The sequence below is a fragment of the Centruroides sculpturatus genome, unplaced genomic scaffold, assembly GCF_000671375.1.
Source record: "Centruroides sculpturatus isolate CEXI.00-Female unplaced genomic scaffold, Cexi_2.0 scaffold14, whole genome shotgun sequence".
In the NCBI taxonomy this organism is placed as follows: Eukaryota; Metazoa; Arthropoda; class Arachnida; order Scorpiones; family Buthidae; genus Centruroides; species Centruroides sculpturatus.
In genome coordinates, this window is record NW_019384312.1 from 1,353,149 (window position 1) to 1,377,217 (window position 24,069).

At 27.4% G+C, this 24,069-nt stretch overlaps 1 protein-coding gene across 1 annotated transcript in view; it reads right to left on the reverse strand.

The window, feature by feature from the left end:
- LOC111621887 (uncharacterized protein CG43867-like) overlaps positions 1-24,069 on the reverse strand; it is a 243,537-nt gene that overhangs the window by 19,725 nt on the left and 199,743 nt on the right. Inside the window, exon 33 of the mRNA XM_023364145.1 lies at positions 129-258. Coding sequence (XP_023219913.1) covers positions 129-258 — 130 coding nt within the window. The remainder of the gene's footprint in view (positions 1-128; positions 259-24,069) is intronic.

Sequence of the window (24,069 nt, forward strand, 5' to 3'; positions counted from 1 at the left end):
CAAAATATATTTGTATAAATTTTATATTATTTTTCATAATTTCAAATAAAATAGTAATAACAATAATAATAATATAATTAAAATTATAAAATTTTAAAATATTTTATAATATGCTAAATATTACATGCCTTGGCACTAAATAATTTGGCACCGCAATAGGACCATTTTCGGGCACAATTTAAATAAATGCGAACACAGTCCAATACTAATCTCCCTTTCAACTGTTTCCACTTCTCACGAATGTTGTCAATCACTTGCCTAAAAGCATAAATATGATATATTTAATTTAAGTTTATGTAAATAATTAATAAACATTAATTTATAAAAAAAAATTAATATAATTTTAAATTTATACAAATTTAACATTATAATATCTCAATATCCATTCATAAAAATAAAACCTGTTAAGGATTATAAAAAAAATTGAGAAATCAAATGAATTTCTTATTTATCACAAATAATACATAGCCATGTTTAAAGCTTCTAGGTATGAGAAAAGCATATGACATGCAGTATTATATTTTGTTACATTTAATACGTGTGCCAATTTGCAAGAAAACAAGATATTGTTTTCTTGCAAATTCCTGCCATTGTAGAAAGTGGAAAATGTATCTAGTGCAATATGTTGGTCATCTGCAATAGAATTGACTTAGAAGCATTTTTAGACAATGATTTTTTATGATTTTAAATTAAATTTAATGAAAGTTCAATCAATTCAGAATTTATAAGACACTTTTTCAGATTCTGCTATGTCTGATAAGCAAGTGGTTTTGTGATTTGTTAAGTTTTGACATGGTATTTATTTTGATTATATTAATAAACAAAATTTGAAGATAATTTTAAATTTAAGTCAAATAATAATTGTATCATATGAATTTCAATTATTATTATTATGTTGAGTTTTGTGAGTTATACTTGGTTCACACCGGTGGCTGTGTACCTGTGTACTATGCCAGACCAAAGTCAAGGCATAGCAACCAAAATAAAACTAAAATTATTATTATTATTATTTCTACTGTAATTTAATTTTAAAATAAAAAGAAGATTGAAAATATATTATTTAAAGAAAATACATAAACTTTTTACGTGTATTTTTATGAAACATCTAGAAGATGTAAATTTATGAAGAAACAGCTTTTGTAATTCTGTTAAAAATGAATTTTTTTAAACATAATTATAAATAAAACAATATCTGAAGAAAAAAATTAATATCCTACAATAATATGGATTTTAAAAAATTTTAATCAACTTTTTAAAAATATATTCTTAGGATATTAATTGAGATAAGATTGTTTTTTGTTAACAAATGACTCAGATAAAAATCAATAAATCAATTGAGCCATTAATCATATCATCATTGAAAGTTTAAAAGCAATATTAAAGATTGTAAACCAATATAAAATAGTGGAATGTCGAAAGAACGATGACATGACTTAAATAAATTTTATCATTTACATTTATAAAATAAAATAAAATAAAAATAATACAAAATGTTACTTATCATATTTAATTTTCTTATACAAATTACAGAGTACTAAATTATTATTCATTAATAAACATAAATTTATTTCATAAATTTCCAAAAAAATTTTTAGAGTTCAACATAATTTTAAATACTTATAAATCAATTATGTGTATACCATATAATTAACTCAAAATACATCTAACACATTAGATGTATTTTAAGTTAATTGTAAGTAGTACTTCCAGTTTCTTACAGTAATTAATATGTGTATATTATTTCAGGAAAATAATTACATATTCATATATACCTGTATTTGCATTAAATTTCTTAAAAACATTATTTAGAACTTCTTCCCAATCATAAATTATACAATCAAATTCATCTTGGCAATCTGACCAGACAGTATTGTGTAACTCAAAGTCTAGAACAATATAACATTCATAAAACAAAAAGCCAGAGATACTGACCTATATCAAGGACAATTTTATTGTTTCTTCAAGATCAAATGTAATTCAAAACATTATGATATTAATAATTTCTGTTTATTTGTATGTACAGTACAAATAAAAATCATACATGGGCTACTATAAATTTTTTTTTAATGTAAATNGAATGAAGGACCAAGTGATAAAACAAAAGTCAGGAAGTACTCGGGGTTTTTGTGTTGATGTATCCTAGGGTAAGACACCATGTTCAAGTCTCTTCTCCTTTTCTTAAATTCTTTTAATCTTTTGGCCGTAGACCTCCTTGTCTCTTACTAGTCTTGATATTCTATTGAACGTTCGCTGTTCTGTGACTTCTTTCTCTGATCCCTCAGCACCTTGCCGTCCCTCCTCGTTCTATTCTTTTTTTGAATTTTCTTTACTCTATTTTTGCCTTTGGGAGCACTGCCTTCTCTGTGCCTTTCTCCTTGAGATCCATCCTCTGACTGACTTCTCCCCGGTTGTTTTGCCTCCAGGCTTCACACCCTCTTTTGTTTTCATATGTTCCAGGAGTTGGTAGTCTTACCCCCAATAGAGAAGGGTTAAGAGAGAATGTTCTAGAAACAATTTTTGAACAAAGAAATAGGAAGGAACTTAAAACTAATTCAAATTAAAATATACAAAAATATACAACAAACATGGCTGATGGCCACAAATCATTCTTGGCATTGTATTAGATGCCTGACAATTTCTAACAATTGATTATTTTCTCTGTTTTCTAGAATTGCTAGAGAATAACACTGATCATCCATTCTTTTACTCTGAAATTGACTTAATAGATCAAAGAAAGACTCTTCATTTAATGAACTTTCACATACTTGATTCTGTTTATCTTTAACAGCATTTGATACACTGGAATAAGATATACTGATTTGAAATTCTAAACTTAAACTGCTTTCAATTCTACTTAGTTTTTACTTGATGTTGATTGTTTCTTTAACAGATGGTAAATCATGGCACCACTTTTGCTAGCACTTTTGATATTATCTTTGGAAGATGCTTTAGCATCAGGAATTATTTTCAATAAATCTATGTTTTCCACAAATAGCACCCAAAACTAGTATTAACAACAAATAATATATATTGGCACCCAAAACCAGCAAATAAACTCCAACACTTTACTCAAACAGATATCATCAGGTTACAACTGTCAAATATAAAATGACACCAATGTCATTTGTTTTTAAACTTACATTGTTCTATTTTTTAAATGTTGGTTCCATTCTGTATTCAACAGTTTAGAAATGAAGGAAGATGTTCATTTGAGTAAAGTATTGAGGTTTATTTGCTGGTTTTGGTGTCATTGTAGGTTATTTCCATGTTTTCCTTACTAATTCTTCTTATTCTGTTATTTTCAAAATTACAATTTTCAGTATCTGGTAAAATGCTTTCTAATTCAATTATTTTCTACAAATCTCAAATACTCATCTGGCAATCAATTCTCCAATTTTGTGTTCAATTTCTTTGAATATTTCCAAATAATTTTAGCAGATTTGAAAACTTTGTGACATCTTCTGATTGCCAAATGTGCATTATTAAGATTATGATGAGCTCTTGTCTTGAATGATATTCTCTTCTTCACGATAATGCCAAAGATATTGAATACACATTTTCCAAACTGTAGCAAGTTTGAGCTGTTGACAGCAGCAAGATTTTAGAGATGAGACATAGTCTCGTCAATTATTGTGTCATATGCCAACACACAAAGTTCTCTTAACTGATATCATTATATATATATATAGACAAAGAATAATTATCAGAAATTTATCAGCTTTTAAGATAAAAACTCAAATAGTCACGTCTGATAATAATTAAAACATGAAGTGAATGTACAGTACAGTATAGTAAATAAATGGGGTAGGACTAAAGAAGTATGCATATATGTGTCTTTAGTAGTTTTGAGAAAAACTGTGATAACAATGACTATGTCTGTGGTACACACAGATTTTTCACATTTTCTAATGACACTTTTAATGACTTTTATATAAAGGAAGATTATTTAATGAGTTTACAATTTAAAACTGGCATATCATCTGTATTTGTTTTCAAAAATTGTCTTTTAAACACAGATAACCCATTGTTATCTGCACAAAATTATAGTAAATAAAAGTATATATTTATACTGTCTTACACTTTAAAGTTATTTTGAATTCAAATTTTATTACTGTAATTTTTATTTGAATTCTTTATTTGGTCATAATAATAATATAGCCAGGGACTGTAATTAATACCATAATCATGTATAAATTTCAGAACTTCTTTAGATTGTTCTAAATTCTGCCCTTATCATACACATTATTTCTGTAAAAAAATATTGATTATTTAAAAAACTAATGGGGTTTTGTAAAGTGTTCATCAATTTTTTAAACAAATACTGTATATATCTTTAATGAACAACCAACCTAAGTAAAGTCTCTAGCCCTGAGAATGTCCACTAACAGGTTTATAATATTTTATATCAGACACTTGATCAATGAAATATTGTAGTGACTGTAGGAAGAAATATAATCTTTGGTTTCTGGACAATATTGGTGTATCATTGGAAAATGATCATTACTTCAAGACTTAATAAACTGACAGAGCAAAATTTTCAGATCTTTTGGATTATCTCCCTCCATTAATATCTAGAAATCAAAAACTATGATTACAAACAGAAGTTCATACAGCAATAAACATATCTTCAAGATTAATTACATTTATATACAAGAGGTTGATAAATTTTGTTATCTAGGAAACTTACTCCAGAGAATAATGGTAAATCTTAATTCAATATCAGAGCAAGAATTGCAAAAGCAACATTTACACTTCGAAGATTCAAATATCTATGTACTGACAACAAAATTTTTAAACATGACTATGTCTTGCAGATTGTTTGATAATTCCATTATTTTATACAATTGTGAATGTGTCATTCAAAGCTGGAATTTATTGTAATATTCATCAATATTATACCTTCTGTATGTCTTTCAGCAATATTTATTAGAAACAAACATTTTTGGTCTAGTTCAAGCCCATAAACCCCTGCATATGTCCCTGTATCAGGCAAAAATGTCAGGAAAGATCCAAATAAATTGTAACTTATATGGTCCTTTAGTCTATAACATCAGTTTCACTGGCTTGAAGATGCAAAAACCAGAAAAAAGAGAGGAACTTTGCTAGAGATCCTAAGAGCCCAAGGTTCTTTCAAAGAACAAGTGGTGAAAAAGAATTTACATAAAAGATGTATGAATAGAGAAGAAATTAACATTATCTATTAATTATGAACTATGTATATTATGAATTATCTATACAGTATTTTTACTAAAATTAGAATGTTAATAATTAATTTATAGATTTTATTATTCACATATTTTATATTTATTAAATTATTCATAAAATATGATTTTTTTCATTTCATAAAAAAACATGTGTGTCAACAAATATATTAATTTCATTAAAACTGTTATTATAAACAATCCAAAATCAATAATACTGTAATAGTAACTGATTCAATGGTAAAATATCGATTATATGAATAATTTTTTGATAGAAACTTATAAAAATAAATTGAAATTTCAAAGTTTTAACATAATTTGCTAACCTAAGCATTTTTGATTCTACTAAATCTTTATTGAAACGCTAAAAATAAAAATTATAGCTCATCTTAAAAAGCATACTAAAATTTTATGTTTTGTTTTCAGTTTATATATTTGAAAAATAATTAACTTTTTAACATTAACAAACTGACAAAAGCAATTATAGCTAAATATTAGTGATTGAAATATGCTCAATACTTAATGGTGGAAACTGGTAAATTAAGATATTTTTTTCTTATGGATTATTATTATTATTCTGTTTTAAAATAATTTATGCTAACAAAACTTTCACAAAAATAAAAGCTTTTTATAATATATACGTATAGTAGTTACATATAAAATTTTATCATCATTATTGTATAATAAAATAAAAGTTGAAATTACAACATGGAGTAATTAAATATTGCCCTTTTTAAAAGACAAATTTTTTAAAAACTAATAAGTAAAACAATATATTTTTAATGTAGAAGTAATTTAATTTAAATTAATCATAGTATATTTACCTTCAAAATAACTTTTATTATGAAGGATTAATAATTAAAGGATTAATAATTACAAAATTTTTATAATTTTAGTACATTTTGTTAATCTGGAATTTCCAAAAAATTTTTAAAAATTAAAATAATGACTTTTTAAATTAAAATTAAATTTATGAATAAAAATTTCTTTTAATTAATATCAATTAAATAAAATTTAGTTTGTTCAGTAATGACAAAATGATAAAAAAAATTAGTTTAAAAGGTTATGAAACTTGGCATCACCTTTGTAAATAAAATAAATAAATCTTTGCTTATTTGAAGAAATTGAAAGTTAGCTTCCAGAAATTAACAAAGATTTATTTATTTATTTAAAAAAATTAATTTTAACCTTTTCATTATAATATTAAAAAATTATGCATGTAATATAAGAATATTATATTTCTAAGAGTAACAAGAACTTTTCAGAACTAAAGTTTTAATCTCCATCTATTTTATTTCATTTATATTTTAACTTCTGCTAAATATAATTCCAGTATGATACATCTAACACTGTATATGCATTATTTATTTCCTGTTGGATTTTGACCTCATTAATCTTGATAATTTTTTTTATCCTTATACGATTTAGATATTTATTTACACAAAAACTATAGTAATTCAGTAGGAAATCAAATAAAAATGAATAAAAGATATACATGCTAATAAATTTTTAACATTTTAATTATAATGTAACAACATTAATTTTAAGATTTCATTACTTGTGCTTATATTACTTTATAGACACAATATTCTGAAATTTTTTAAATTTATTGATTAATTTAATCTTTAATATTTCTGAAATTATAATAATTTTCAATTCCAAAATATTATATTTATTTACATTATTGAAAAAACAAATTTATAGGAATAAAAAACAAAAAAATTTATATTGTAAAACATTTTCCATAATCTATATTCAGATCATTCAAATATTTTATCTTTTATATAATAATTTTAAATTTAAAACTATTCTTCATAAATCATCTATTCAAATGAATGTTATATATATCAAAAAGATTTCAGAGAACTTTTGGCTTCTATATGCTTATTTGTTCAGAGTGGTTATGTAATATGAAATCAATTGTTGTACTGTAGAGATGATTCATACATATTTTTAAATGAAATTTCAAACACAATAAATTAAAAATAATTTAAATTACTTTAAATTACATTGTAAAATTTACAACTATTTAAAGCTGATTGTTTATTTACTATTATAATAAACATGTTATATTATTATTATAAAAGGTTGATACAAATCAAAAGCATCTCTCAAATTTTTAATAACAAAAAATAGTTTGAAATTATAGTTAATAAATGCCAATATTTGATAAATATATACATAAATGGACTGCACGAAACCCCGATAAATTTGTAAAGTCAAACAACCACTGAATTACATTACATTAAATTATAATTATTAAATTTAATAAGAGATGGTGCCTAATGCCTCCCTCTAGTGACAAATTATTTAGTAATTAATTAAATATAATCACAAAAAAGTAGCCTGATGTAATGTGGTGGTTGTTTGGCTTTGATAAATATTTTTTTAAATAATCAAAAATATTTTATTGACATTATTATCTAATAATTTTATTATATTAGCCTTCAATTCCTTTAACTAGATGTCTTCTCACTCCTTTAACTAGATGTCTTCTTAAATACATACAAAAAAACCCAAAAATCCAGCACTAACCTTTACTGTCTAAATAAAAATGAATGTTTTTGATGATTTTAAAACAACCATCTTCAGGTTTTCACAAAAATTTGAATATGCCGCACTTCCAAAAAATTGGATTTCTTCCTCAACTGTCAAACCAGGGGCAGATACCTCCATCTACAGGCTTAAACACCCTGGCAACTGTACTATGCTGATTCCATTGTATATGTCAACTATACAATGCCCATCCAATCAGATGGCGTTTTAAAGAATTTAAACTTGGTATTTGATTGCACATGTTGCGTTCTGATTTTCGTAAAACCTGAAGATGATTATTTTAAAATGACCAAAAACATTCATTTTTATTTAGACAGAAAGGACAACTGATGTGGCTCTAAAGTTTTATGGAGATGAGATGATAATAAATTAAAAAAAAAGTTAGTCCCATCAATAAGGACCTAAAATTGCTTTAAAAGTCAATATTAAGATTCAATAATTCTTATCTTCCTAAATTTTATACATAACAGTCCTTTAGGATTTTATGTACACATAACACTAAGATCTTTGAATCAGTTCAGTGCATTTACAGCTTTGCTGCATTCAGAAGAAAATAGCATATCTTTTCAAAGCATTTGGAAAATCTCATACTCATTCCATTGTCTAAAATGCACTAGGAATACTGCATCAAATGCTTAAATATAAATTTGTTAATATTTTCAATGCATTTGTTAAAATTACTAACATGACTTTTAATACAATTCCTGCTATGAGATAGATAATCTTGGAAAGCAAATGATGAGCTTTACTTTCTTTGTGTCAAGTAGTTATTTGGTATAATATTCTGTTCTGTATGAAGGCAGTCAGTAAAGATCTATATGAGAATGCTGATTTGGGAAAGTAATCAATGACTTCAAAAAAATTAATCAAAAAAATTGAGGAATATGAAGATATAATTTGATGGACTAAGTTCTGTATGCAAAAGAGGTGACACAGGAAATAAACTTAGATTAGAAATTTGAATATGAAAAAACTATTGATGTGAGGAGAAAGACATTTTTCATATGAAACCCTAATGAACCAATTGAGAATCAAGAACAGATATTTTGCATCAAGTTCTTTAATGTTATTGTGAACCAATTACTTTCGCCACTTAAGAGTTGTTTTGAGATTTTCAACCTCATTATTACACGTTTGGATTTTTATATAGAATCTCTTATTATTTTAATAACAATAAAACCTAGGAATTGGTCCAGAAATGCTCCAATTTGAAAAGTGCTTTGACTTATGGAATCTACACTGATCAAGATATGAAATTTTATGAATTACAAAATGAGATCAAGGTAACAGCAAATATGCTTTATGTACTGCCAAATCTATCACTATTGCTTCTTTTATTATCCAAAACAACTATACAGATGTTTTCCCAACTTACTAATAGCCTTATGAATTTTGCAAACACTGTATTCATTGCATCAACAAATGGAGCTTTCTTGCCTGAAGCTCAAATAATTGTCTGTAAACAAACATGACAGAAGAGAACTTGATAAATATGTCAATTTTTTCTATATAAAGTAGCACTGCAAAAAAAATTGATTTAAATAAAACTAGCAAAACTCAGCCAGAAAAGTTAAATTATATAATTTAGATAATCATTGAAAATAAGTCACTGTACATAGGATTAGAAAATAAAACATCTAACATTTTATATACATAGAACTTTATTAGGGAAACAGTCCAAATTAACATCAGAGAGACTTGTTTTAAAAACCATCCTGGACCAAATTATGTCTAAAGCCACTGTTGTTTGAAAGCATAAATAAACTAAATTTAAGACTTACAGAAAAAGATCACATTTTGTTTTTAATTTTTAAAGATTAGAAATCATACAAATTAGATAAACATATTTTTTTATTATTCAATATAATTAAAAATTTCTACTGGTAATTAATTCACTATAAAAAAGAAAAATAATTCTATACATGTATGTTCAATCATATATTATGGCTATATATCATCTATGATAATAGCTAAAAATATTTNGGCCAGTTTTTTTTGTTTACATAAAACATTAAACAAAGAATTAAATATGAATGATTCAAATATTTCTGTTTATAGCTTAATTTAATTAGAATAAAGGTTCTAAATTCTACATTCATGAAAATATATTCTACTAACTTTTAATTGAAAAATGAGCCATGATATTATCATTATTTCATAAATTCATCACTTAAAACTCTACACCATTGTTTTTATTAAAAAGTTTTATTGAAAATCTTCATAACTATACTGTATACAGACAAATACAATGCAACAGGGGTCAGCATCCTTTTTATTACTAAGGGCACAATAAAAATTTAAAAACCATCACAGGCACATAGTTTAATTTTTGAAAAAAAAATCACAATGTTGTAATAAATAAACAAACTAATGATGTTTTGAAATATGAATATTTATACAAAATAAAGATTACGTATGTAATAACTAAAAAATGAAAATTAAAAGTACATACATAAAATAACACAAAATCAAATTAAATAAAATTACAAGTATATGTATTTGCACTCGCGTGACTATGTTCCAAGGGGTACATCTGAAACGTGCAACAGTCATAATGTTGCTGACCCCTGCAATACAAGATAAACATACAATAGAGTCCCATACAATGTGGGAGATTCATTATTCATTATAGGAAATCACGTTATCAAAACCTGCATTATCACACAATTTATGAAAGTTTAAACCTTGGCCTATAAGTTGAAAAAAAAACGTATACATTTTTCAACGAGGTATATGTTTCAAGGGTGATGCTTGCTTTATTTGCACGTTGTACAGGACTCTACTGTACAGTACATGTCTTTCCCATACAATATTCTATACAATTAATGCATACAGATCAATTGCTCTTGAAGACTGTAAATTAACATCATTCATCTTTTGTCACTGTACACAATATTACGAATAACATAAAGAAGTATAGTCAGACAAATAAAATCCTAAGGAATAGGTGCTTCAGCAGAATACATTAGATAAGAAAGCTTGAAATTTCATTATCTACAAGATACAAATAACTCAAATATAAATGTTCCTATTTACAGCCCCTTGTTGAGTTTTAGTTAAGTTAAGGAACATTGCTCATTGTTTCAAGTAGCAGCAGTAGCAATGCAGGAAATACAGTAATATCTAATACCTTGGTTTTCATCGATTTTTTCCACGAAAACTGAAAGTGGGTCGAAATTCATGCTCTGGAAGTAGGTCGAAATTCATGTACAGAAAAAAACGTTTTTAATTTCGTATAAAAAAATTAATAATAATAATTATTATTTTATGTTGTAAAAAGAAACCATCAAACGAAAAATGAATATTTTATGTCCATATAAGGCCATGTCTGTAGAAATTTCTAAGAAAAATCGAACTTTTCAGAATGAAACAATAGATGAATTTGAGTGCTTAGATCAAACATCTTCGATAGGAATCGAATTGTCAGTTGGTGTTGACTCACCCCACCATCTGGGATCCGATCGCGTTACAATTCGTAACGAGGAGGGGGACCAATTGGAGAGTGGGGCAGATTGGCATCAACCTATCGTGATGTTTGGTCTGGGACCCAAAGAAAACTTATAAAAATCAAACAAAAAAAGGATGTGATGTTCTTGACCTTTGGTTCGCAGTGGTCCTCTCCAAGATTCTTGTCATCTGGATGTTCTCTACGAGAGCTTGTTAGACATTACAGGAGTTGTCTTTGCTGTCCCATGCCGTCAAGATTGCTAAAGTCCACGGTCCAAGTAGTGCTGTGCACCCCGGAGCTGACGTCTTCACACCACCATCACCAGAAGAAAAACTACCGTCAGAACAGTTGAACTTTTTGTTACAGACTTGTTTCTAGACTTTGGATAGGTGTTACACTAAGGATTTGTTGTAAGAGAAATTTTTATATTTATTAAATGGTTTATGATGGAGAACCTGTCTCAGTAAGTTTTTTCACTCCCACACAACAGTGCTGACTGCTCAATTGTCATGACACTTTCTCCCCAATCGGCAAACCTCACAAATTTGTCTTGGTTTTTGTCAGTTGCCTTGGATTTTGTCAGCTTGCCCACGTGAACTCACTGCTAATTTTGCAAAAACAAAGGGAGACCCATGCATTCTTCTGCTCAGTGTGGCATTGTTTCTCGTTGTATGAGCATTACTCTGCATGTCTAGCTAAACAATTCCACTGCTTTCCTTTCCTTTCAGCTCCATCATGGGACCAAAGAAAGTTTCCATAGCCAGCAGCCCTTCGAAGAAGAAGGCCAGGAACACAATCAACTTGAAGGAAATCATTGAAAAATATTAGAGCAGCATTAAGATTGTTGAAATCGGCCACATGTATGGGAAGTTGCCATACACAATAAGTTCCATTGTGGAAAAAAAAAAAAAAATGCAATAAAGGAGGTTAATGTAGCGAAAGCGTGAATGTGCCAACAAAACAGATCTAAACAATTGAAGATGTCAAACAGTCATTATTAATTTGGATAAATAAAAAACAGTTAGATGGCGATTCTGTTTCAGAGAACATCATATTAGCCTTTTATATTCATTTCATTTTGTATTTAGTATTAAACACTATACTTGTTCTCTATAAAATGTGTTTATGGTATGTATTTTGGAGTGTCTAGAATGAATTAATTAGATTTACATTGATTCTTATGGAAATAATTGCCTTAGTTTTCGTTGGTTTTGGATTTTGCCGATTGTTATCGGATGGATTATCGACAAAAACAGAGGTAACAGTGTATTATCAGGTTTCAGTATTTAAACCAGTACTTAAACAGTCATGATGTAGACTATCTCTTTATTCATCCAATCATCTACTCTGAGTACCAGCAATTAAATCAGATTGATCATCTCTAAATTTATCCTCATCTTAAATACTGCGAATCTGTGATGGTCATAAATGAGATGTACTTGATCCCTCGAGCAGAATAGTACAATAAAATAAACTTTGATACAAATTTTTAACACAATGTACTTTATATTTCTCAACAAACCAGTTCTTTTCTTTATTTAGATCCCAACTTTTTTTCGACCTTAAATTATTTCAGGTACACAGGCATTGAACATTTTTATCCAATCATCAAAATTCTCTTAATGCACGACACATAAACGTGGGACAACCTAGCTAACTCTAACTTACGACTAACTTACAACTAGCTTACAAACCATTTATAATTAAAGGAAGTAGAAAAGATGGGAATTAAGAATGAAGGACCAAGTGATAAAACAAAAGTCAGGAAGTACTCGGGGTTTTTGTGTTGATGTATCCTAGGGTAAGACACCATGTTCAAGTCTCTTCTCCTTTTCTTAAATTCTTTTAATCTTTTGGCCGTAGACCTCCTTGTCTCTTACTAGTCTTGATATTCTATTGAACGTTCGCTGTTCTGTGACTTCTTTCTCTGATCCCTCAGCACCTTGCAGTCCCTCCTCGTTCTATTCTTTTTTTGAATTTTCTTTACTCTATTTTTGCCTTTGGGAGCACTGCCTTCTCTGTGCCTTTCTCCTTGAGATCCATCCTCTGACTGACTTCTCCCCGGTTGTTTTGCCTCCAGGCTTCACACCCTCTTTTGTTTTCATATGTTCCAGGAGTTGGTAGTCTTACCCCCAATAGAGAAGGGTTAAGAGAGAATGTTCTAGAAACAATTTTTGAACAAAGAAATAGGAAGGAACTTAAAACTAATTCAAATTAAAATATACAAAAATATACAACAAACATGGCTGATGGCCACAAATCATTCTTGGCATTGTATTAGATGCCTGACAATTTCTAACAATTGATTATTTTCTCTGTTTTCTAGAATTGCTAGAGAATAACACTGATCATCCATTCTTTTACTCTGAAATTGACTTAATAGATCAAAGAAAGACTCTTCATTTAATGAACTTTCACATACTTGATTCTGTTTATCTTTAACAGCATTTGATACACTGGAATAAGATATACTGATTTGAAATTCTAAACTTAAACTGCTTTCAATTCTACTTAGTTTTTACTTGATGTTGATTGTTTCTTTAACAGATGGTAAATCATGGCACCACTTTTGCTAGCACTTTTGATATTATCTTTGGAAGATGCTTTAGCATCAGGAATTATTTTCAATAAATCTATGTTTTCCACAAATAGCACCCAAAACTAGTATTAACAACAAATAATATATATTGGCACCCAAAACCAGCAAATAAACTCCAACACTTTACTCAAACAGATATCATCAGGTTACAACTGTCAAATATAAAATGACACCAATGTCATTTGTTTTTAAACTTACGTTGTTCTATTTTTTAAATGTTGGTTCCAATCTGTATTCAACAGTTTAGAAATGAAGGAAGATGTTCATTTGAGTAAAGTATTGAGGTTTATTTGCTGGTTTTGGTGTCATTGTAGGTTATTTCCATGTTTTCCTTACTAATTCTTCTTATTCTGTTATTTTCAAAATTACAATTTTCAGTATCTGGTAAAATGCTTTCTAATTCAATTATTTTCTACAAGTCTCAAATACTCATCTGGCAATCAATTCTCCAATTTTGTGTTCAATTTCTTTGAATATTTCCAAATAATTTTAGCAGATTTGAAAACTTTGTGACATCTTCTGATTGCCAAATGTGCATTATTAAGATTATGATGAGCTCTTGTCTTGAATGATATTCTCTTCTTCACGATAATGCCAAAGATATTGAATACACATTTTCCAAACTGTAGCAAGTTTGAGCTGTTGACAGCAGCATGATTTTAGAGATGAGACATAGTCTCGTCAATTATTGTGTCATATGCCAACACACAAAGTTCTCTTAACTGATATCATTATATATATATATAGACAAAGAATAATTATCAGAAATTTATCAGCTTTTAAGATAAAAACTCAAATAGTCACGTCTGATAATAATTAAAACATGAAGTGAATGTACAGTACAGTATAGTAAATAAATGGGGTAGGACTAAAGAAGTATGCATATATGTGTCTTTAGTAGTTTTGAGAAAAACTGTGATAACAATGACTATGTCTGTGGTACACACAGATTTTTCACATTTTCTAATGACACTTTTAATGACTTTTATATAAAGGAAGATTATTTAATGAGTTTACAATTTAAAACTGGCATATCATCTGTATTTGTTTTCAAAAATTGTCTTTTAAACACAGATAACCCATTGTTATCTGCACAAAATTATAGTAAATAAAAGTATATATTTATACTGTCTTACACTTTAAAGTTATTTTGAATTCAAATTTTATTACTGTAATTTTTATTTGAATTCTTTATTTGGTCATAATAATAATATAGCCAGGGACTGTAATTAATACCATAATCATGTATAAATTTCAGAACTTCTTTAGATTGTTCTAAATTCTGCCCTTATCATACACATTATTTCTGTAAAAAAATATTGATTATTTAAAAAACTAATGGGGTTTTGTAAAGTGTTCATCAATTTTTTAAACAAATACTGTATATATCTTTAATGAACAACCAACCTAAGTAAAGTCTCTAGCCCTGAGAATGTCCACTAACAGGTTTATAATATTTTATATCAGACACTTGATCAATGAAATATTGTAGTGACTGTAGGAAGAAATATAATCTTTGGTTTCTGGACAATATTGGTGTATCATTGGAAAATGATCATTACTTCAAGACTTAATAAACTGACAGAGCAAAATTTTCAGATCTTTTGGATTATCTCCCTCCATTAATATCTAGAAATCAAAAACTATGATTACAAACAGAAGTTCATACAGCAATAAACATATCTTCAAGATTAATTACATTTATATACAAGAGGTTGATAAATTTTGTTATCTAGGAAACTTACTCCAGAGAATAATGGTAAATCTTAATTCAATATCAGAGCAAGAATTGCAAAAGCAACATTTACACTTCGAAGATTCAAATATCTATGTACTGACAACAAAATTTTTAAACATGACTATGTCTTGCAGATTGTTTGATAATTCCATTATTTTATACAATTGTGAATGTGTCATTCAAAGCTGGAATTTATTGTAATATTCATCAATATTATACCTTCTGTATGTCTTTCAGCAATATTTATTAGAAACAAACATTTTTGGTCTAGTTCAAGCCCATAAACCCCTGCATATGTCCCTGTATCAGGCAAAAATGTCAGGAAAGATCCAAATAAATTGTAACTTATATGGTCCTTTAGTCTATAACATCAGTTTCACTGGCTTGAAGATGCAAAAACCAGAAAAAAGAGAGGAACTTTGCTAGAGATCCTAAGAGCCCAAGGTTCTTTCAAAGAACAAGTGGTGAAAAAGAATTTACATAAAAGATGTATGAATAGAGAAGAAATTAACATTATCTATTAATTATGAACTATGTATATTATGAATTATCTATACAGTATTTTTACTAAAATTAGAATGTTAATAATTAATTTATAGATTTTATTATTCACATATTTTATATTTATTAAATTATTCATAAAATATGATTTTTTTCATTTCATAAAAAAACATGTGTGTCAACAAATATATTAATTTCATTAAAACTGTTATTATAAACAATCCAAAATCAATAATACTGTAATAGTAACTGATTCAATGGTAAAATATCGATTATATGAATAATTTTTTGATAGAAACTTATAAAAATAAATTGAAATTTCAAAGTTTTAACATAATTTGCTAACCTAAGCATTTTTGATTCTACTAAATCTTTATTGAAACGCTAAAAATAAAAATTATAGCTCATCTTAAAAAGCATACTAAAATTTTATGTTTTGTTTTCAGTTTATATATTTGAAAAATAATTAACTTTTTAACATTAACAAACTGACAAAAGCAATTATAGCTAAATATTAGTGATTGAAATATGCTCAATACTTAATGGTGGAAACTGGTAAATTAAGATATTTTTTTCTTATGGATTATTATTATTATTCTGTTTTAAAATAATTTATGCTAACAAAACTTTCACAAAAATAAAAGCTTTTTATAATATATACGTATAGTAGTTACATATAAAATTTTATCATCATTATTGTATAATAAAATAAAAGTTGAAATTACAACATGGAGTAATTAAATATTGCCCTTTTCAAAAGACAAATTTTTTAAAAACTAATAAGTAAAACAATATATTTTTAATGTAGAAGTAATTTAATTTAAATTAATCATAGTATATTTACCTTCAAAATAACTTTTATTATGAAGGATTAATAATTAAAGGATTAATAATTACAAAATTTTTATAATTTTAGTACATTTTGTTAATCTGGAATTTCCAAAAAATTTTTAAAAATTAAAATAATGACTTTTTAAATTAAAATTAAATTTATGAATAAAAATTTCTTTTAATTAATATCAATTAAATAAAATTTAGTTTGTTCAGTAATGACAAAATGATAAAAAAAATTAGTTTAAAAGGTTATGAAACTTGGCATCACCTTTGTAAATAAAATAAATAAATCTTTGCTTATTTGAAGAAATTGAAAGTTAGCTTCCAGAAATTAACAAAGATTTATTTATTTATTTAAAAAAATTAATTTTAACCTTTTCATTATAATATTAAAAAATTATGCATGTAATATAAGAATATTATATTTCTAAGAGTAACAAGAACTTTTCAGAACTAAAGTTTTAATCTCCATCTATTTTATTTCATTTATATTTTAACTTCTGCTAAATATAATTCCAGTATGATACATCTAACACTGTATATGCATTATTTATTTCCTGTTGGATTTTGACCTCATTAATCTTGATAATTTTTTTTATCCTTATACGATTTAGATATTTATTTACACAAAAACTATAGTAATTCAGTAGGAAATCAAATAAAAATGAATAAAAGATATACATGCTAATAAATTTTTAACATTTTAATTATAATGTAACAACATTAATTTTAAGATTTCATTACTTGTGCTTATATTACTTTATAGACACAATATTCTGAAATTTTTTAAATTTATTGATTAATTTAATCTTTAATATTTCTGAAATTATAATAATTTTCAATTCCAAAATATTATATTTATTTACATTATTGAAAAAACAAATTTATAGGAATAAAAAACAAAAAAATTTATATTGTAAAACATTTTCCATAATCTATATTCAGATCATTCAAATATTTTATCTTTTATATAATAATTTTAAATTTAAAACTATTCTTCATAAATCATCTATTCAAATGAATGTTATATATATCAAAAAGATTTCAGAGAACTTTTGGCTTCTATATGCTTATTTGTTCAGAGTGGTTATGTAATATGAAATCAATTGTTGTACTGTAGAGATGATTCATACATATTTTTAAATGAAATTTCAAACACAATAAATTAAAAATAATTTAAATTACTTTAAATTACATTGTAAAATTTACAACTATTTAAAGCTGATTGTTTATTTACTATTATAATAAACATGTTATATTATTATTATAAAAGGTTGATACAAATCAAAAGCATCTCTCAAATTTTTAATAACAAAAAATAGTTTGAAATTATAGTTAATAAATGCCAATATTTGATAAATATATACATAAATGGACTGCACGAAACCCCGATAAATTTGTAAAGTCAAACAACCACTGAATTACATTACATTAAATTATAATTATTAAATTTAATAAGAGATGGTGCCTAATGCCTCCCTCTAGTGACAAATTATTTAGTAATTAATTAAATATAATCACAAAAAAGTAGCCTGATGTAATGTGGTGGTTGTTTGGCTTTGATAAATATTTTTTTAAATAATCAAAAATATTTTATTGACATTATTATCTAATAATTTTATTATATTAGCCTTCAATTCCTTTAACTAGATGTCTTCTCACTCCTTTAACTAGATGTCTTCTTAAATACATACAAAAAAACCCAAAAATCCAGCACTAACCTTTACTGTCTAAATAAAAATGAATGTTTTTGATGATTTTAAAACAACCATCTTCAGGTTTTCACAAAAATTTGAATATGCCGCACTTCCAAAAAATTGGATTTCTTCCTCAACTGTCAAACCAGGGGCAGATACCTCCATCTACAGGCTTAAACACCCTGGCAACTGTACTATGCTGATTCCATTGTATATGTCAACTATACAATGCCCATCCAATCAGATGGCGTTTTAAAGAATTTAAACTTGGTATTTGATTGCACATGTTGCGTTCTGATTTTCGTAAAACCTGAAGATGATTATTTTAAAATGACCAAAAACATTCATTTTTATTTAGACAGAAAGGACAACTGATGTGGCTCTAAAGTTTTATGGAGATGAGATGATAATAAATTAAAAAAAAAGTTAGTCCCATCAATAAGGACCTAAAATTGCTTTAAAAGTCAATATTAAGATTCAATAATTCTTATCTTCCTAAATTTTATACATAACAGTCCTTTAGGATTTTATGTACACATAACACTAAGATCTTTGAATCAGTTCAGTGCATTTACAGCTTTGCTGCATTCAGAAGAAAATAGCATATCTTTTCAAAGCATTTGGAAAATCTCATACTCATTCCATTGTCTAAAATGCACTAGGAATACTGCATCAAATGCTTAAATATAAATTTGTTAATATTTTCAATGCATTTGTTAAAATTACTAACATGACTTTTAATACAATTCCTGCTATGAGATAGATAATCTTGGAAAGCAAATGATGAGCTTTACTTTCTTTGTGTCAAGTAGTTATTTGGTATAATATTCTGTTCTGTATGAAGGCAGTCAGTAAAGATCTATATGAGAATGCTGATTTGGGAAAGTAATCAATGACTTCAAAAAAATTAATCAAAAAAATTGAGGAATATGAAGATATAATTTGATGGACTAAGTTCTGTATGCAAAAGAGGTGACACAGGAAATAAACTTAGATTAGAAATTTGAATATGAAAAAACTATTGATGTGAGGAGAAAGACATTTTTCATATGAAACCCTAATGAACCAATTGAGAATCAAGAACAGATATTTTGCATCAAGTTCTTTAATGTTATTGTGAACCAATTACTTTCGCCACTTAAGAGTTGTTTTGAGATTTTCAACCTCATTATTACACGTTTGGATTTTTATATAGAATCTCTTATTATTTTAATAACAATAAAACCTAGGAATTGGTCCAGAAATGCTCCAATTTGAAAAGTGCTTTGACTTATGGAATCTACACTGATCAAGATATGAAATTTTATGAATTACAAAATGAGATCAAGGTAACAGCAAATATGCTTTATGTACTGCCAAATCTATCACTATTGCTTCTTTTATTATCCAAAACAACTATACAGATGTTTTCCCAACTTACTAATAGCCTTATGAATTTTGCAAACACTGTATTCATTGCATCAACAAATGGAGCTTTCTTGCCTGAAGCTCAAATAATTGTCTGTAAACAAACATGACAGAAGAGAACTTGATAAATATGTCAATTTTTTCTATATAAAGTAGCACTGCAAAAAAAATTGATTTAAATAAAACTAGCAAAACTCAGCCAGAAAAGTTAAATTATATAATTTAGATAATAATTGAAAATAAGTCACTGTACATAGGATTAGAAAATAAAACATCTAACATTTTATATACATAGAACTTTATTAGGGAAACAGTCCAAATTAACATCAGAGAGACTTGTTTTAAAAACCATCCTGGACCAAATTATGTCTAAAGCCACTGTTGTTTGAAAGCATAAATAAACTAAATTTAAGACTTACAGAAAAAGATCACATTTTGTTTTTAATTTTTAAAGATTAGAAATCATACAAATTAGATAAACATATTTTTTTATTATTCAATATAATTAAAAATTTCTACTGGTAATTAATTCACTATAAAAAAGAAAAATAATTCTATACATGTATGTTCAATCATATATTATGGCTATATATCATCTATGATAATAGCTAAAAATATTTGATAAATAAAAAATTGTTGCTGGAACAGGATAGAACTCTTTAAATTTACACATTACTCCAGTTTAAGAAGTTTATTAATTCATTAATAATAAATTATTAATTAATAATTAATTGTATTAATTAAAATTAACAAATAAAATGTTTATCAATAAACAATTATTATTAAATAAGAATTATGTATTATAAATTATAATAAAATAATTTTAAAATATTATTTGGTTTATTTTTATAAATAATTTTAATAGCATGTTAAAAATGTGGTAGTATGATATACTATATAGGTTAAATGATAAATAAAGTCTTCTACCACAGGGTTCTTCTATAAAGTATGGAAGTAGAAACAGTAGCCAAAATGGTCTAATCTATATGTGCAAAGCATCAGTTTGTTATGTTGCTCTTCTGTGTTACAGTCAACTTTAAACATGGACATGTTTTCCTAATTCCATATAGTAATCAATAATTGAATTTTCAGCTTAGGAAGGTTGTGCACCTCTTACTTTTGGTTGCTTCCAAAATTAAAGATAGTATTAGTAGGTCAATATTTTTTTTATCATATGCTTAAAATACTTGATCCATTCCCAAATACTGTTTGGGAATGGATCAAGAAAAACCCAGAAAGTTTTTTATGCATCGAATGCAAAAATGAATTGATTATTTTGAAAAATGTATCACTAAATAATGATAATGTTAAAAAATGTATATATAATTAAATGAATTTTACTATTTTTGAAATTGAGATTATTATTCTTATCCCTCCTAAACTAATTTTATGAAAAGAGATCTTATCTATCAATTCAACTCTAGTATAAAATATTCTATAATTGCTATAAGTCGTTTTAATATAAAATGGAATAACTATCAAAAAGCAAAAGAATAAATATAGTGGTGCCTCGTATAACGTACTTAATCCGTTCCAGGTGCACGTCCGTTAAGTGAAAAGTCCGTTATACGAAACGCATTTTCCCATAGAAATACATGTTAAAACATATAATTCATTCCACAGCATAAAATAACCATACTGTACTATAAAAAAAATGAAAATGGAGCAGTAACCAATTATGCCGGGTAGTCAGATGTCATGAGGAGGAGGTGGAGGAACACTTTCTTTACACATTCATACAGATACAGACTTTTTACACATTGCAGAAGGTCTCTTTTTATTGTTTTTAATTGGAGTCAGATTCAGGAGAGGCTACCAGAGCTTGCAGGGTCATCTCCTCTTGTTCCATCCTTTGTTTTTTGGCAGCTGGCTTCTTGAAAAACATGTCCAAGATGGTCTGTTTCTCTCTCTTCTTCAACACCTGTCAGAAATGAAGGGCAAGGGTGTCATTGTAGAGATCATTGATCCTGTTGGCCTCAGCTCTGTTTGGATAATGAGTGTTGGTAAACTCCTGAACCTCTCCCCATTTGACAAGGAAGTTTTTGTCAACTTTCACTCCTTCTGATGATGTCTTGCATTGTTTCAATTGAAATTACCTTTCTGTTTTTTTAGAAGCCATGATTTGTACAACACTTGAATAAATGTAAATACCTTGCACTGAGGTGATGTACTGTACGTAATAAACAAGGGAGCAAGCCGAATCTCAACGGGAGCTCTGTACTTCAGATATACTAAATATATTTTAATAATACTAATATATTATAAAAATAGCAGATTGTCGTTGGCAACGGCAAAAAAGTGGAAACATCATTCGCACTTGTTCGCAGAAAATTTATTGTTCGCCTCATGTAACTGCCGAATGGAAAGTCCATTGTTCGAAGCCAGTCCATTGCTCAAGTCACGTAACTCAGAAAGTCTGTTGTTCGCAGCGTCCGTTATTCGAGGCGTACGTTATATGAGGCACCACTGTATTTGAATTATATTGACAACAGATGTCAGTATTTTCTTAGATCATTTTAATGAATTAAAATGACACATACTGTATTACTGCATATGCACACTTAGCTAAGACATAATATTGAAAAATCAAAAACATATACAGAATCAGAAGTTTTTCCAGTTACATCAACAATATCAAATTTTCTACATAGGTTCTTAGCAACCAATGTTTAGTTGCTAAGAACTTGAATTAAGTAACAGATTGACAGATTGTGATTTTACAGTAGAGCGTCGTTTATCCGAATCAATTGGGGACTGGGGTTGTTCGGATAACTTATTTTTCAGATAACCAATTATGTACAAAAAAATATATTAATTTATCCCGTGTTGAAATTTTTCTCCGTTGCGTGTCGCTTTGCGTTGAATTTTCATCGATGTTAAGCCTAACGAAGACTATTGTATCGTTAAAAATTATTTTTTTATTTTGTACAAACAAAATAAATATATTGAAAAATATAAAAACAATAAAAAATTGTACTTCAGAAGTTAATTTAGTATCAAAAACGTAAAATATTTGAGTAGCCGAAAACATACAAAGATTGCAGCGCCACAGCACTGGCAAAAATTAAAATTTGCCGACTGGAATTCTTTCGGATGATTGACTTTCCGATTATCGACGCTCTACTGTACTTGCATAGATATAACTTTGGTCCTGTTGAATACCACAATGTGGTTGTGGTATTCAACAGAACCAAACATCATTTCACTTAGTTTCTCGCTGAAATAGGTACACTCACAATAGGGATAGCTTAATGAGAGCTGCTGTTCTTGAAAGGTAAACTGGCCTTGCAACCCGCACAAACTCATTTGCAAACGTACAGTGTTCCATCATCAACTCGCATTCATATTTCTTAGTGGGACTCTTTAGAGCACTCATTCTGGGGGCACGGATAACAATTAGCTTTGTCTTGTTTTGTTTCAACTGTCAGTATATATCTGCCTTTCAACTTTGTATTTTAATTCTTATTTTCTATCTTTTTCAGTCTAAATTCAGTTAGTCTTAGTTGTAAGTTAGATTAGGGACTCAGCTTGATTTCTGGTTAGGTTATGACAGGTTAGGTTAAATTAAATTAGGGTTTGTTAGCTTTAATCGTCTGGTTAGGTCCGTTCTAAGTTATGGTAGGTTAGTTTAGTTTAGTTAGTGAGCAGTAGCGTGCCGTCACTAGAAGCGGTGGAAGCGTTGCTTCTTTCGTATTTTCTAAAAAATAAATAAATATCAATTTTAATTATATGAAAATAATCGCACAATATTTTATTATAACCGCATTATGTATCTTATTACAAATTTCTATACTACACGTGGAAAAAAATTGCTTTTGTATATTCGAATATTAGTGGCCGAGTGGAATCTCCTGTATTTTCAGATTACGAAAAGACAGATTTGCGCACGCGCTTTACAGAGCACCAACCTCACTTGGTTTAACCGGTGGAAGCCTACGACCTTGGGTGGAAGCTGCACACATATAACGATTCCAATTCTATCAAGGACCGGTTCTGGGCTGTTAGCCGCCTGCCCACTAGATATTTCGATTACGTGAATAACGAGTAGATTTATAACTTAACCCAACCGATAAGAATTTACTGGTATG